The sequence below is a fragment of the Mastacembelus armatus genome, chromosome 1 (genome assembly GCF_900324485.2).
Source record: "Mastacembelus armatus chromosome 1, fMasArm1.2, whole genome shotgun sequence".
Taxonomy (NCBI): domain Eukaryota; kingdom Metazoa; phylum Chordata; class Actinopteri; order Synbranchiformes; family Mastacembelidae; genus Mastacembelus; species Mastacembelus armatus.
Window position 1 is genome coordinate 14,437,899 of NC_046633.1, and position 17,247 is coordinate 14,455,145.

General features: G+C 40.1%; 1 protein-coding gene across 1 annotated transcript; it reads right to left on the bottom strand.

Moving 5' to 3' along the window:
- Positions 1–42: 42 nt before the first annotated feature.
- LOC113128101 (collagen alpha-1(XVII) chain-like) lies at positions 43–16,921 on the bottom strand. The gene is made up of 51 exons (XM_026303160.1): positions 16,864–16,921; positions 15,378–15,836; positions 15,189–15,236; positions 15,067–15,108; positions 14,899–14,946; positions 14,678–14,821; positions 14,390–14,491; positions 14,111–14,176; positions 13,941–14,021; positions 13,606–13,665; positions 13,261–13,383; positions 13,020–13,100; positions 12,862–12,906; positions 12,334–12,456; positions 11,937–12,227; positions 11,767–11,817; positions 11,652–11,678; positions 11,532–11,558; positions 11,372–11,434; positions 11,194–11,298; positions 11,056–11,118; positions 10,880–10,915; positions 10,736–10,789; positions 10,486–10,557; positions 9,996–10,058; positions 9,495–9,566; positions 9,366–9,392; positions 9,213–9,248; positions 8,524–8,559; positions 8,285–8,401; positions 8,083–8,154; positions 7,859–7,927; positions 7,703–7,753; positions 7,536–7,598; positions 7,324–7,374; positions 7,140–7,157; positions 7,004–7,054; positions 6,586–6,675; positions 6,387–6,407; positions 5,890–5,985; positions 5,669–5,800; positions 5,237–5,362; positions 5,083–5,157; positions 4,841–4,987; positions 4,599–4,739; positions 4,076–4,228; positions 1,857–2,003; positions 1,619–1,768; positions 1,429–1,509; positions 1,277–1,330; positions 43–358 (listed from the first exon to the last, which is right to left on the bottom strand). The coding sequence occupies exons 1-51, from the start codon at positions 16,919–16,921 to the stop codon at positions 315–317; spliced, it is 4,452 nt and encodes a 1,483-aa protein (XP_026158945.1). The 3' UTR covers positions 43–314.
- Between the last annotated feature and the right edge of the window lie 326 nt (positions 16,922–17,247).

Consider the following 17,247-nt stretch of genomic DNA (forward strand, 5'->3'; position numbering starts at 1 on the left):
TTAAAAAAACATATACATACAGAAAAATATTTGCTATAAACCACAGTCCAAATAGAAAATGCCAACCATTATGAAGTAAAATTCAACCCTTCAAAATAAAAGATTCCCCCACCCCTCAGTAGTGTATCTGATGAACTAATTCAATGCTATTTATGATTCCAGATTTTACAAACAACTCAGATCAACAGATATTCAGGATTATAAAAATACAATCGCAAATCATTTATAGAAACATAAATTGGTTTTACACACTAAACAAATTCCACGAACATCAGGATTTCACTTAAAGGTCTATATGTTCAACAAATTGGCACTCAAACTCCAGCATCCCTTCTCCTTTTAGCCATCACTGTGAATTCTGAAAAGCAACACAGGGTTTCACTGTAATGTAACCTGTTTGGATCATTGAGTGCCTGCTTACTCTAGCACATTAAATTAAATTAAATGTTAGCAAATATCTGCAGCAACTTCTGACTCTTCACCAACACTGTGTAAAGTGGTCTGTGATCAGGGGTGTGCCCAGTTCTGTCTGTCTAGATACTTGTACAGGCTCCTTCCAAGACAGAGGGCACAGCCATTAAGAATATACCTCATATTCACAGAACTATATACAAACAAAACTACATATACATATTAATAATAGGTAAAGTAATAGTACTATGTAGTAGTAAAATCATGTTACCCTTCCCATTGAAAATACTATTTTTTGTTAACTCCAGTGTGTTTTATTGGCAAATAAGAAATGTCAGTCCAGTCGTAATTTAAGACATAATAGGTACACCATTCTAGTAACTAGAGATGCCAGGGATAGAGTGCTTCTAGTTTTTCTCATGGTGGCTTTTGATACAGCTGAGCAGCTGAAATTCTGTTATCTCATCTTAGTCTGCTGATCCGAATGCCAGAAACTGTCCTAAATTGGTCTAGATCATATCTGTCATAAAGAAAATTTGCCATACACGTTGTGTATATGTGTGTACAGCAAAAGAACAGTTTTTATTCAAATGCTTGAATGACATCAGAAACATAATGTATAGTATTTGGAGTAAATCCTCCCGTTTTGCATTTTGAACAAGGCCCTTCAGTCAGCATTCTTACACTATTTGATTTTTTTTTTTAATTTGAAGTGCTTTATAAATAAACTGACTGATTAATTAATTGAGCTAACTTTACACTTTACACAGTGTTGTTGAAGAGTGAAAAGGACATGACTGTGTGACTGAAGAACTGTTGCACACTGTGAAGATGGCATGTGGTATGTAATGCAGAAAAAACTGACCTCTTTCACCCTTTTGTCCTTTGCATCCCTCAGACCCAGGAAGACCTTTTTCACCTGTGTCCAGAAAAGGTTTCCTTAATGATTAAATGAATGTAAAGTAACCATATGAAAATAATTATTGAGGGGACTAGATTGATTGTTCCAATACACACCCTTTTCTCCTTTTCGGCCTGGGATACCCATGACCCCTTTCTGTCCTGGTCTCCCTGGTGGTCCTACAATGGCTCCATTTCCTGTGGAGGATTAATTCTGTTATTTTAAGAAATACACATTCTCACATTTTTAGCTGCGTACTGTATTTTTTAAACTATTACTAATTACTAGTGATTAATACTACTTTACTTCTGATGAATTCCACCAAATCCGTGACATTTGTGTCAGAACCAAACAATTGGCTGTATCCTGGTGGACCTGGAGGGCCAGGTGGTCCAGGTGGTCCTGGGATGATGCGTTTATTGTGGTTCCGCGTGATGTCTCGTTGCAGACCATGTGCTGGAAAATAAGTATCAACCAGAGCCTTTATCAGTGTTTTTTTCTTGTCGATTTTGATTTGAAAATTATAGCTTTGTACTAAACTCACATTTGATGTATTGCAACAGTTCTGTACTGTTATCCTTAGAACCAAACCTTTGGCTATATCCTGGAGGACCTGGAGGGCCAGGTGGTCCTGGAGGTCCTTGCACAACACGTTCAAAGTCTCTCAAAACATCATGGAGTAGACCATGGGCTACATGTAAAAGATAGTAGGTACTCATATTACATACAAACTATTAACCTTGATGCTTTTTCCTGTCTATCAGCTGCCAGGACAGAACATCTACAGAAGTAATCTTGAATCTGAGTATACTCAGGACATTCTGTAATTTTTGTATTATTTATACTGGGCTTGGAATAATTCAAATATTCATCTGATCTGCTGGCTTCAACCATCACATTGTGCCCCCTACCTGCTATTTTGACTACCTGGCTATCTTTCTCCTGTAATAAATATACAGTGGGTACCGGAAAGTATTCAGACCCCTTTACATTTTTCACTCGTTGTGTCATTGCAGCCATTTTCCAAAATCCAAAAAGTTCCTTTTATTTCTCATTAATGTACACTCAGCACCCCATCTTGACAGAAAAAAAAACAGAAATGTAGAAATTTTTGCAAATTTATTAAAAAAGAAAAACTGAAATATCACATGGTCATAAGTATTCAGACCCTGTGCTCAGTATTGAGTAGAAGCACCCTTTTGAGCTAGTACAGCCATGAGTCTTCTTGGGAATGATGCAACAGGTTTTTCACACCTGGATTTGGGGATCCTCTGCCATTCTTCCTTGCAGATCCGCTCCAGTTCTGTCAGGTTGGATGGTGAACGTTGGTGGACAGCCATTTTCAGGTCTCTCCAGAGATGCTCAATTGGGTTTAGGTCAGGGCTCTGGCTGGGCCAGTCAAGAACGGTCACAGAGTTGTTCCAAAGCCACTCCTTTGTTATTTTAGCTGTGTGCTTAGGGTCATTGTCCTGTTGAAAGGTGAACCTTCAGCCCAGTCTGAGGTCCTGAGCACTCTGGAAGAGGTTTTCTTCCAGGATATCTCTGTACTTGGCCGCATTCATCTTTCCTTCAATTACAACCAGTCGTCCTGTCCCTGCAGCTGAAAAACACCCCCACAACATGATGCTCCCACCACCATGTTTCACTGTAGGGATTGTATTGGGCAGGTGATGAGCAGTGCCTGGTTTCTCCACACATACCGCTTAGAATTAACGCCAAAACGTTCAATCTTGGTCTCATCAGACCAGAGAATCTTATTTCTCATAGTCTGGGAGTCCTTCATGTGTTTTTTGGCAAACTCTATGTGGGCTTTCATGTGTCTTGCACTGAGGAGAGGCTTCCGTCGGGCCACTCTGCCATAAAGCCTCGACTGGTGGAGGGCTGCAGTGATAGTTGACTTTGTGGAACTTTCTCCCATCTCCCTACTGCATCTCTGGAGCTCAGCCACAGTGATCTTTGGGTTCTTCTTTACCTCTCTCACCAAGGCTCTTCACCCACGATTGCTCAGTTTGGCTGGACGGCCAGGTCTAGGAAGAGTTCTGGTCGTCCCAAACTTTTTCCATTTGAGGATTATGGAGGCCACTGTGCTCTTAGGAACCTTGAGTGCTGCAGAAATTCTTTTGTAACCTTGGCCAGATCTGTGCCTTGCCACAATTCTGTCTCTGAGCTCCTTGGGCAGTTCCTTCGACCTCATGATTCTCATTTGCTCTGACATGCACTGTGAGCTGTAAGGTCTTATATAGACAGGTGTGTGCCTTTCCTAATCAAGTCCAATCAGTTTAATTAAACACAGCTGGACTCCAATGAAGGAGCAGAACCATCTCAAGGAGGATCAGAAGAAATGGACAGCATGTGAGTTAAATATGAGTGTCACTGCAAAGGGTCTGAATACTTATGACCATGTGATATTTCAGTTTTTTTTTTTTTTAATAAATTTGCAAAAATTTCTACATTTCTGTTTTTTTCTGTCAAGATGGGGTGCTGAGTGTACATTAATGAGAAATAAAAGGAACTTTTTTGATTATGGCAAATGGCTGCAATGACACAAAGAGTGAAAAATTTAAAGGGGTTTGAATACTTTCCGTACCCACTGTATCTCAAGTGAAATCCTGATTAAATAAAATTGAAATAAACTTAAATAAAATGAGCAACACAAGACAAAATAAAATGCAATCCTTAGACCATAGTGAGCATTTATGAATTCAAGATACTGTCTGTGAATTTCGTAATTTCTCATGTGATTCTTGACTAATTTCAACCTACTTTTGATGTAATCAGTTACTTTGACAGCCATACTGGAGTAGTCACCAGTATCCAGGTTCCGGTCTCTGTTGCCAGGCACACTTGGCTCCCCCTTGTGTCCTGGGGGTCCAGGAGGGCCTGTTGGACCAGGAAGTCCAAACATAGCTCCATCACCTGAATACAGTGCAACATCACATGACTTCATATGGTACTATAATGCAGTTTCCCAAGTTTTATATTTAGACTTAAATCCCAACAGAATATTGTTAAACGGTAAGCTAAGTGCAAGTGAAAATACTTTGTCTATAAAGTATGATAGTGATTAAAGCATGTGGCTGCTTACATATTACTTATTTTCTTTGTATGTAGTACTATGTTATTTTTTTTCCTCCAAAACCTACGCCATTCTCCTTAAACCCTGCTTATGCCCTCAAACACATCTAAGACCCAGAATTAACTAAACTTGTTATATCTTAGCTTTGAGGACACATTTTGAGCTACAGGTCTACATTTTTAATTGAATGAATTGTTCCTTCAAACTCACTCCTGACATGGTCTTGTCGTTTCGTTCTGATTGGCTTTCTGTTGGCATGCTCAGCATAGGGAACCAGTCCATGGATTTTACCAGGGGGGCCTTCAGGACCAGGATGACCATGAGGGTCTGGATGGTCTCTAAAGGCAACACCTTTGAGAAGACAATGGAACAGTTGGACAGTCAGAAAAATACATACATATATATTTAATTTTTCATGAACAGAAGAAATCAAGATTTTCAATCATTCTCACTTTGCAGATAGTCATGAATTTCAGAGCTGATGTAGTTTGCAAATCCTGGCGGGCCAGGTGGTCCTGATGGTCCAGGTGGACCTGGTGGCCCAGGGACACCTGGGAGACCAGGGGGGCCTTGTGGCCCCATAAGTGCTTGATACCCAGCTAGTCAGACAATCTACATGTTAGTTTAAAAACACTACAGGCAATTTTGCTATGGGGCTTTACTGGTAAGAAACTATTGTTACTGTAACGCTTACATGATATCAGGTTTCCAGGGATACCAGGAGGCCCAGGAGGTCCAGGGGGTCCAGGGATACCTGACATCCCCCTGTCTAGTGACAGAAAGAACAGTCACAGTCACATTCATATTGTCTGAAAACAGCACCCTGCACGTCTGGCTCCAACACTTACCATTCATGAGTCCAAGAACATGTTCAGCAACATCCTGGGTATTAATTATGTAGCCACCAAGACCTGTAGCACCAGGAGGACCCGGTGGACCAGGAGGACCAGCAACATATCTCCTAACATCCTCTCCTAGGCACAAATAATTACCAGTCTTATTATCCGCTCTCCTGAGCTGGATAAACCACATGTCAATATTCTGAGGGAATCAGTTGTCAAGTAAATTATTTCTTGGTCAGAACATTAACATGGAGCCAATGATATTACCTGATGCCACCAGAGTGATACATGGTATAAAATAGCTCTAAATGATTCACTATTAGCTATAGATAGTTCATTTACATACTGCCATTGCAACAAAGGCCATCTGTGAGAATAGGAAATAGTTGATTTTTAAACACATATGTCCTGTGTAATTATAGATGTAATTGGTTATACTCTGGATGTAGGTGATGACTCGGTTGGTCACATCATTCACCAGCCCGTCCCCTGCAGGCCCTGGGGATCCTGGGGATCCTGGGGGACCAGGAGGACCAGGAGGTCCAGCCAGGTATTCTCTAATGCCAGCACCTGTGTGTCAAGACCATTGTCTTACAGATCACTTCTTTCATCAATAAGCAGTGTTACACAAACCACTGTAAATAAATAACAGTACTTACTCTGAAGATACTCTCCAATGTACTGGCTCACATCTGTCCTACTTCCAGGTGGACCCGGTGGTCCAGGTGGACCAGGGGGGCCAGGACTGAATGGACCTAGTGTGATAATACAAATTCCAATGTAAAATGTTATACACGTAGAAATGATAGTACAAGAGTTGAAGAGCAATTTTATTATCCATTAACTTTACCAGTTATTCCTGCTATCCAGGGTCAAAGGGGATGGAGCCAATACCAGCTGCAGTTTTATTATATCAAAATAATTTAATATGACTACTGTTGACTACAAAGGACTACTGTTATTTTTTCATTTTCAGATGGTTATATTCTGCAGTCTCACTCACTAGATGCCACTAAATCTTTCATATTTTACACATTGCAAATTTGTGATTGCCAGATGTCTTAATATAGCCTCTAAACCCAAACCCTGATTATTATGATGACATTGTCTTGATACATGATTTAATATGAGATGAGATGACTTAGAATGGTCTTACCGCTAGAAGCGTCTCCATCACCTGCAAGGAACATGTAACACAGTGTTTGCTAACATCTTAAAAAGACAGACAGAATGAACAAAAACTGTTTCTATGTAATGATTCACTGTGGCTAAACCCTGTGAATGAATAATACAGGAGAATTTGTTCCATGTATATGAGAATTTGTAGGTCTCACAAAACAGTTAAGTGAGTTTACCTTTAGGTCCTTGTGGCCCCTCTGGGCCTTGTGGACCTGGAGGTCCTTCTGGGCCTGGAGGACCTCTGGCACCAGGCTGACCAGGGAAACCTGACATGGACACATTGATTCAATATCTGGTAAAAGTGTTTTAAGGTTCTTTATTGCTAATAGAAATACTGCATCTCCATTAAATCTAAGCAAGTCCATGTATTGATCAAGGCTACAAGATGTGGCAGAAGTATCGGAAGGAATTTTTTATTACTAGGCCTTGTCCTAGTTTTGTACAGTTTTGAACTGTTAAACTGTCTTACAGGAGAAAACGCTCTAGTTGTCAGCAAGAATATGACATACAAAGCTTAGCACATATGTACCCTTGTAGAGGATCTTCTACATGAAAATTTGAAAAATCCAACTTATCGAAACGCTGTTCACATACCAACACCTGGCTCCCCTGGACTTCCTGGAAGACCTGGTTGACCTGGTTGACCTAGAACAATCATCATTAAATTAATTAGATTATGCCTGTAGTTTTTAAACACTATGATGCATGCAATGGTTTAAAGTTTCCTCACCTTGGTACCCCTGTTGTCCTGGTTCACCTAAGAAGTAATGATAGGATGAACAGTATTTTTGTGAACAAGGGGTTCTAAACAATTTTAAAGAAATACTCAAATTCACCACAATTTTGTTGTACATTTTTGACTGACAGACACATTTTTTCAGAAGTATATCATTTATTCAATCTACCTGCTATACCCTGCGGGCCTTGGGGTCCTGGAGGTCCTGGTGGTCCAGCAAAGAAGGTTTCTATGGAAAAACATAGACAACTGCATCAAACATGTAAAGGAAATACAGCTGTTACCAAATGAGAACTTGTTCCCCACTGCTGCTTGGAAATTTCCATAGAGCGATCCTTGTGTCCAGTTGTTGACCTACAGATCATCTGGAATGAAATTTCTTTCACCAACCTGATGTGGGCACAAAGCTGCCAGGTTCTCCTTTCGGTCCTGGGGGTCCAGGTAAACCAATACCTGTGGGGACGGCAGTACAGTTAAAATATTCATTCTGCTTTTTTATAAATCAGATGATGTATTTCTCTACGTGTCTATCTGTGTAATAGCAGATAGTTGTTTACCTGGATCTCCGGCAGGACCTCTGCGTCCTGGTGGACCTTGTTTGCCCTCACCTGACAACAGTGACAGCAGCATTTGATAACTGTTAGTTGGATCTAAGCACCTGTCATCATTTTTTGGGAATGCCATAGGTATCTTGCAAATAACTTTCAACATACCAGGAGGACCCTGAGGACCAGGTGCTCCAGGAAGCCCTGGGGGTCCTGGCGGACCAGGCAGTCTAGCAACTGAAGCAGATATAAAAACATAGACAATGTATCAGCATATATTAATGTGTCACTGTATTACCTTGATACTACCAACAGTTGGCATCAATGTAAGGAATTGAAGAAACAGAAGTACTCACTATCAGTTGGGCTTGTGATGCTAATACCACGGTCACCAGGTTTTCCCTGTTCTCCCTTCTCTCCCCTTTCTCCTTTCTCTCCTTTCTCCCCTCTTTCTCCCTTAGGACCTAAATGATAATGCCAATGTAACATGCCATAAAAGGAAATCTATTAAAAATGAATCAGCAATCGACATATCCATGTATCTATTAGCTTTTAGCCGTTTCAGATTAATATGTGTCTTGTGTTTGGATATACCATGTTGTCCTGGGACACCAGCAGGGCCAATAGGACCAGACAAACCAGGTAACCCCGCAGGACCTGGAGGCCCAGCGGGCCCTGGAGGTCCAGGAATGGCCACAGTATCAGAGCCAACTAGAAACACAGTCAAAACAACAACCAGTTACAACGTACTAGACACTGTATTTTCCTATAGCTGCAAAGCAAATCTGTTTTACATTGTGTGTAATTAGTGCAACAAATGTTGCTGTTCTTACTTGGAGCAATGACTTTGCCAGGTGGTCCTGGTTCACCTGAAAGGCATTGTTATGATGACATAAAGATGCTATACATTTCAGACATGTATCAATTGTTACATTGGTGTGTAAAATGACTTTAGCCTTTCCTTACTTTGAGAGTTTTACTACCAAATCATGACAGACTAATCAGGGCTCAGCTAATGGCAGAGTCAGATGGTCAATTAGTTGCTCCACTTTGGGTCATAGTGAAATATTGCATCATCTGTAGGTGGATTTTTATGGCATTTTATACACTATGCACATAATACATTCTCATCATCTTCAGCTGTATGTTGTGTTTAGTACTAATTAGCAAATGTTAGCAGCACAGCTATATTAGCTACTTTTGAAATTTGCAATCTAATGTCTGCTCTGATAAGAGAGAAAACAAAAGCAAGCAAACATAAGCATATTCATTATAAGGTATGCTATTCTTAGGTGTGGAACAAATCTCAGGTATGCTGTTAATGACCCCTCCTGCCCCTGTGGGAATCTGTTCCTTTCCTATGTATGTGATAGTGTTTATAGCCTGAAGAAGGTCTCTTTCACCAAAAATCTAAGACTGTAAACTGAGTGGAAATTTTTTAATTTGGCATTCAGAATCATATATGGCAGTGGATTTGTTTTTTGTTTATAGATCTAGTATTAGAAAAGAAATGAAACATTACCTTTACCACCAGGTTGTCCTGGATTTCCAGCAATACCTGGAGGATTGATAAACAAATATAATATATACACAATCTAATCTGTAATGAGAGTAAAATATTTATTTTTGGTAAATCTATATATATATATATATATATATATATATATATGCAAACCTGGGGGGCCTTGCAGCCCAGGGGTTCCTGGGAACAGAAATTTTTTAATTTTAATGTAATCATTTAAACACAGCTTATTATATTATAGTTATATAGTATAGCCATAATGGAACAGGGTTGTTGTAGTACCTGGGGGACCAACATCTCCAGGAATACCAGGTGGTCCTCTCACACCAGGAAGTCCCACCAAGCCAGTGTCACCTGCCAGTTACACACAGACTCACTGTAGTTTCCAGCACATGACAACAGTGATTCATGTTCTGTGATCACTCTCTGTCAGTTTCAGAATGTCATTACAGGTGTCACATATCTGCCCTATATGAGTACGGTACAATGAACGTACTGTTTAACATAGCAGTTCAATGATTTATTCTACTGTTATCTCACTATTTTCTCTGCATAGCTCTCTCTGCCAAGTAATTTGATGTCACAGAATTTCTTCCATGATTCCATGGTATAGCAATTTTATAGCATGATCACAGCACTTTCCAGTGGTTACTAGGGGGTAGTCAGAAGTTGATATTGTACTGTACCTTTTTCAGGACAAGAGAATAAACTGCAGATATCCCTCTCCTGGCTTGACATCTCAATGACTGAATCTTATTTGTACCCCTGTTGTGAAGCTCTCACCTGCAATTCCTTTGGAGCCCTTTGGTCCAGTAGGACCTTGTGGTCCAGGTTGTCCTAGTTCACCTTTATTCATGAAAACAGGAATGGTCATTTCTAAAATAAACATCACTGGGGGTTGCAATCTAGATTTTTACTTCAAAAGTAGGAGTGTTGTTTCTTATTATACAGATTTTAAAAACAAATGTGCTATTTCTGCTTTTAAATGTACATTGTTTGATACAGATTCCATTAGTCAGTTCAGACCAGTATATAACCTGGTTTGGGTGGAAATGAGCTAGACATACATAAAATACCATATAAGACACAATAAACAGAAATTGTATCTTTTAACCATATGTCTTTGTCTTTGTCTATGTCACATGAACATATTACTTAAAAAAGACATTTAGAAGCAGCTTACATTTAATTTATATTTAATGATGGCTATGAGAGCAACTGCATTATTATTATTCATGTTGTGTAGGATGGATAGAACTGTGCTGAGACACACCTACAAGTCCACGTGGTCCCCTCTCTCCCTGTTCTCCTTTGCTTCCCGGCAGCCCTGGTGTTCCTCGATCACCTGCATTTAGGACAATTAAAAGTGTCTATGGAGCTATAAGAAATGTAGCTATATCAGCCTGATAATTTCTATGTATTTTGGTCATTTGCTCTTACCACATGTGTATATTTTTATAAAATACTATTCTAGTTTATATGTGGGCTGTAAAAATTAAAACAAAATAAAGCCTTAAGGGTACCTTTTGGTCCTTGTGCTCCTGCATCACCCGGGAAGCCCTGTGGACCAGGAATGCCTGAAGACAAATGATAAACAGTTTTAAGACAAATAAAATAAGCACCAAAACTAAACACACAAGATATAAAATGTTGAACTGAATCTTTACCAGGGTTTCCTGGGGCACCTTGCTCTCCCATGGCCCCTAAATCAGACAAGGAAAACTAGTGATTTGAGGCACTGTACCTATTGTATCTATCTGTTAACATACCGGTCTGGTATGAGACTTTAAGTTGGATGTGATTTGGCCTATAATTCCTCATGATGATGACATCGTGATTTTACCTTTGGGCCCCACAGGTCCAGCAGCACCAGCAGGACCAGGACGTCCTGGCTCACCTTGAGATCCTGTCAAAACCAGGTTTTATGATCAAAAATTTAACAAAAATTATCCCAAAATTCAACTTGGGTGACATTTCCTACCTTTGTCTCCTTTCTCTCCAAATCCAGGTGGTCCAGCTTCTCCACGGGGACCCATCAGTCCATCCCGACCCCTCTGGCCCGTTGCTCCCTCAGGACCGGGTTCACCTGGTCAGAAATAAGTACAGTCTTAACCCATTTTTCTCCACTTAATCTCAAAGAATACTGAAAAAATAATTACCTGCACTTCCCTTTGGTCCCCTTGCTCCATCCATTCCTGGGTGACCATTCTGCCCAGGAGGACCTAAAGAATAATGAGTGAAAAAGCAACAGGCAGTGACATTATCGCCTTCACACTGGAGGTAGGAATAAAAGTACTATGTATTTGCACTCAGTCTTACCTGGCAGACCAGGAATGCCATTATCACCTGCAAAACAGCATATTTAGGGGTTGGTTCCAATTTCTAGGTCTTGTTTCTTATACCTAAGGTTAGATGTTTGTTAAAATAGCAATACTTCACCTTTTTGTCCCAGTGCCCCTGGATCCCCTGTAAAGAGGTAGCCAGCTTTATGATGGATGTTAACAGAATATCAATTTCTGTTTCATTCTCTTTTTATTTTCTGTTTTATGCATACCTTTAGGCCCAGGTGCTCCTTTCTCACCTTTAAGTGAGTATGCAAGTGTTTCTAAAAGCATAAAATGGCATCTTTAAATGTAAACAAATTCTCATTTGAATGTTTCACTGACAGATAAGCTGGTTTATGAACTGATCTACAGACAACAGTCCAGTGTGGTCAGTCTGTACCTCTTACAGCATCCGAGCGGAGTTCAGCTCTGACCAGCTGCTGAACGGTTCTCTGCAGGTTAACACTGTCCTGCCCATTTCCTGGGCCTCCTACTGGCCCAGCATCCCGTAAGTTGATTGTGTTATCAGGGTGAGTCAGGGTGGGCACAGAAAAACTCCTGTCGGTGTGCGAATCCAGTGGGTCAATTATGTTGATGCTTGAGGCTGACAAGCGGCTGGACCTGGATGAGGGCAAGCCAGTGATAGCTTCTAAAGCATCAACACGATCCTTAAGCCGTCTCACTTCTTCACCTACGAAGCAAGAAAGACGATGGACATGAGGGGATCTCCTTCCCTGGCATCTGTAAAGGTAAATATCAAGCTGCTGGAGAAAACATGGGTATTTTTATGGTCTGACCCAACGCAATCAGTCCAAAGAGGAGGCCAAGAAGGAGGAGCAGGCTGAGCAGGAGACCCAGCAGCCACTTCCACCAGCTGCAGCAGGAGCAGAAGCTGACGCCTAATGCGTCTTTCCGGATCTCTGACAAACAAAATGCATAAAGATTTCATTTCTTCTTCCAAAACAGTAAGAAAACGTATCTGGATACAGCAGTAGATTTACAAAATGATATTATATACAAAATTACATATTATTTAGTTGGTAAAATTGAAGTTCTTACTACTGATAGTAAATTAGTACAACTTGTGTTGACCAACATATTTCTTTTTTCTTTTTTCTTGTTACTACTACATTTTTCTTTCATCTTTCCACAATTTTTACAGAGAATAGAGAATGTAACTGTGTCCTGTTGTAGCTTGTTTAATGGACAGACAGTGTGATATGACTCTTCTCGGTACATTTCAATACACACCAGACACTATAGGTAGCTTACAGAAAAGAAAATAATAAAAAGGCTAAAATTAAAAATGACATAGTATACAGTACCTGCATATGTGGCCTTGTCTTTTGTGGCTGCTCTCAGGGATGAAGCTTTAAAAATGAAACACTTAATTTACATGCCAAACACAAAAAAGAATCTGATTATATAGAGATTAAATTAAATTATACTAGAAATTGACATAGTTTGTTGGATATAACCCCACATTTAGCATCTGTTCCTTCCTCCATTGTGCTATATAACATCTTCTGTTTCTCCCTCTTCAGTGTGTCCTCAGAGTGGGTTGCTGCAAGACAGAACAATTCAGTTCTTAATAATCATACCCAAACAAAAAGTCATCAGGCAATGACCATGACAGAGTAGATGTATCAATAACTGAATGTATAGCAATCTTAGAATTGGAGTAGTTGGAGTACTTAACAATATTTAGAAATACTTGGTATTACCAGAAGTACTAGCAGCAGACATGAACTGTTTCCCTGTGTCTTTGGCCATGACAGGAGTATTGTCCTTCTCTATCAGCACAAACTTGCCTGAGGCCTCGTCATTAGTGGGACTGCTGGGTCTCACTGAAACAAGCATCACATTGGAACATCAAAGGTGATTGAAAGTGGATGCTGTCTAATATTTATAATACATTTAGAAATTATGCTTTGTTCAACATGTATCATTTGTCCTGATGCAAACAAGTTTATATACATATGCCATGTTATTCTCTGTCTAATGGTTTTACATTGTAAAGATTTCTGTTATCTGGCTGTTTTATTTTGAAAATTGTCATGTTCTCTCTCAGGTCTCACCTGTGGTTGTGGTTATTCCCGTGCCAGATGCATTTTTCTGCACACCATAAACTATGAGGAGACAATAACACATCTTCAAACAATATCCAATGATTCACAGCACAGACATGACTTTTTGACTAGTTTACTAGTGACTATTGACTATAGACAACATTCATTAACTCCTATGAGCATAATAACAAACATTTTCATATTCATTGTGTATTTGAAGGTACAACTGAGACACATATGCAAATATGTATTTGGTTGTTTCCTGGCAGTAGGATATAGAGAAAACTCTGTGGATAGATTCTGTTTTTAACACAGGCTGTGTATCGCTGCTTTACCTATTTGTGCACTGGTTCCAACAGGAGAGAGGACAGTAGGGCTGGTAGTAGAAAGATTGTTTTGAACACCATACACTGGAACTGTGACAGAGAGAGAAATATGTCTGCTGTCAGGCCCGAGCTAAACTTCTGAGCTGAGCTGTGTGACATGGTGAGCGTAGGCAGCTCACCAGTGGTTGTTGCAGATAGTCCGCTGTTCACAGATGGAGATCTTAGTGTCAGGTTGTTCTGGACTCCTGGATATGAAAGGACAGAACTTCTTATGAAGTTCTTATTGCTTCCTTATTTGTCTGTCTATCTTATATGTTCCTACTTGTCCATCACAGATGGCAAAGTATAAAACAGATACACAGAGCATATGTAGTATATTTTTATTTAACAGTAAATCTGATTCTGTAACTTGCATAAACCAGATCTTTGGAACTTGTTTAGTTTTCTTTTTTTCTTACCTGTCTGATAAAGCGTGGAGGTGGTAGTGGACAGATTGTTGGGGTTGGTATTATAACTGTAGCTACTGCCCACCCCTCCAGACCAAACGCTGCCATAGTTGCCTAAAAGCAAAAACAGAAAAAACAAAGTTAAACAATTAAACACTGACAGGATATTAAATACCACTGTCAGCATTTTCAGCATTGTCAGTATTTTCTGGTAAATAGTTCCCAGCAACATTTCAGTCACTCCCCACTTTGGTTTTGTTTCGTCTCTCACGACCATAAAAGTAGCCCAGTTTGTTGAACCTGCGGTGTTGCTTTCAGACACGGTCCTTGTTTCCACACTGGCCTTCCTGGGGATGGGTAGTGTGTTGTTCGGGGACTGAGGAGGGCTGATGTTGGTGGAGCCGTTTCCTCGCAGCAGACGCTTCACATCATCCAGCTCTGTCCCTGTACACCATAGATAAGAGTCAATGTCACAATCAGGGCCACTCTTTCAGGAGTTCGCTTGCACGTATCATACTCACAGCTTGCTGAAGGAGAAGCACTCTGGAGCCTGGCTCTGATCTCACTCTCTACAAAAGACAACATGGTTGACAAATCACAGTACCTAGCAATCTCTGAGTTGAAGATAAAGTGTGATTGAGATGTGTTTTTTATGTTTTCTACAGTAAGGATGCCGGTCACCAGTGTACCTCTGCTCTGAGTTCTTCCTCTGGTGACAGAACTTGAAGTTCCTGCGAGAAAAGACAGTCACTGACAGTTTTCAATAATCTGTACACTGCAGAGTATTATGTGAGACTCATGTAACACATACCATAGTCTTTCCTGTTGTACTCTGGAGAAGAGTTTGCACTTGAACTTTCTGAAACATGGTGACACAAAAAAGATTGTATTACTCCTCATATTACTATTCCCACTCCAAACCCTCTACTGTAGTGTTGCTGTCACACAGCTCCAAACAATTAGAGAAAGAAAAAAAATCAACTGATGATCAGTGACTAACCAAAGACATCTGAGAGAGCTGCTGCCTTCGTGGTCATGATTTTCCTCTCTTTTAGAGCAGGAGAATAAGTGATTGCAGAGGATGATACTCTCTTTGCTTCTCCAGATCCTCCTGAACTGTGGCTGGTCTTTGTCACTGTCGAAACTGTCACAGCACCTAGACCCCCTTCCTTTTTTCCTTCCCTGCCACCACTTGCAAAGCTAGAGGACATGCTAGAGGATCCTCCTCCAGCAGCCCTAAACCCTGCTCCGTCGCACCCAGAAGCCGCTGAACTTTTTCCACTTGAGAAAGGTTCTATGGTAGTAATGCTGATGCCTCCGATGCCCTTGTTTGCTCCAGAAGCACCGGAGCTGGTGGCGTAGGAACTACTTGACGTAATCAGAACTGAGGTGCTTGCATTACCAGAGCCTCCTGGAGCAGCTCTTCCACCTGACACTCCTGCACTCAGAGAAAGCTGACCTACAGGAAAACAATGTGAAGACTTCACCACCTCATTAGGATAAATTGCAGTAATGATTTATTACATTTTTCTTTAAAATATCCTTTTGATTTTCATCTCATTTCTGAAAGCAAAACCTTATCAAATGCCTTATCATATCTTCAGATGACACTGCCCTGTGGGATTATCAGATGTTCCAACTACAAGTCAGCACCTGCAAGGTTAATATTTGACTTATAATGTAAACATTCACTTGAAGTGCTTTAATTGTCAAATGACATTCCCAAGGTAGGCTTCTGCTTGCCTGGTACAGTGCCGAAACATGACCCATTAGTCTGTGCCATGAAATCACTCTTCTCATGACACTCCAACTTAATGGACCTCTGCCACCAACTAGTGGCACAATATGATGACGGTATTCTTTGAAGCAGCATGTTCTGATTTTTATTTGGTCACCTCAGAGCTACAAAAGAAATTGTTAACATATCACTAACATTATTATTTACAGATCCAGCTGACACAGAGCAACACTAGCTTTTTTCTGCTGTTGTTTATGGGCTACCGAACAAGTATAAGTCCAATATTCAATATCCTTTATGCTCTGTTGTGGTCTCTGTGTTTACAGTTTAGAGTATACAACCCTGTTAAATTATAGGTCTCAGCAGGTTTGTCACTACTATTGAACCTTACATTACAGATAGTCATTTCAGCCACCATTAAAATAAAAAAAATACTGATAGTACTTTGCACTATGTGTCTAATTCTGCAGAAAATGATCTATACTGCAAATATGTAACGTGTATCGATAATTATTTATGTTAGATTTCATGCACAACCTACTTTATGAGGTCAGATGAGTAGCTCTTACTGATTTTTTGTGACCACTGTTAAAAACATTTATTAAACACACACACACACATGAACAGTGACTGAACATACTTTCTACCAGAGTTTTTTTTTCCCTGATGGTAACAGAAACCTCAGAACAATATGTGTAGGCGTTATAATAAATGTGTTAGTTCCAGATTAACACCCTTCCAAGCTTACCTTTGCTACTTCCTCCAGTTCCTCCACCAGAACTGAGAATCTTGACTGTATTGTCCATCCAATATAAGCTGTTGCAGAAAACAGAGCTGTTTTTTCAGCCCCAAATGAACTGTGAGTAAAGAAATACTAGTACTATATGAAATAACATATTTTATTGGCTTTGAACTGGGCTGTTATTATACCCCAGGCAGGATTTGCTTACACAGCTTTTGACCAAGTCACATTCTTCTATGATTCCATTTAAAACATTTTTCTGTCTCTTCTGCTAAAGGTTCTTTAGAATTCAACATACTGTTGATTTAAAAGGTTCACCTGACGTTGTATAGATTGGGTGTAGCTCTTTGTTCACTTGATAAGTGTGCCTGGCCTTTTAACAGAAACAAC

Coding starts and splice junctions, on each gene's coding strand:
- LOC113128101 (XM_026303160.1), bottom strand. CDS start 16,921: ATGGACAATACAGTCAAGATTCTCAGTTCTGGTGGAGGAACTGGAGGA. Junction 13,666..13,940: donor TGGAACCAGTGCACAAATAG/GTAAAGCAGCGA, acceptor GTCTCCTCATAG/TTTATGGTGTGCAGAAAAAT. Junction 7,599..7,702: donor AGGTCCTGCCGGAGATCCAG/GTAAACAACTAT, acceptor CCGTCCCCACAG/GTATTGGTTTACCTGGACCC.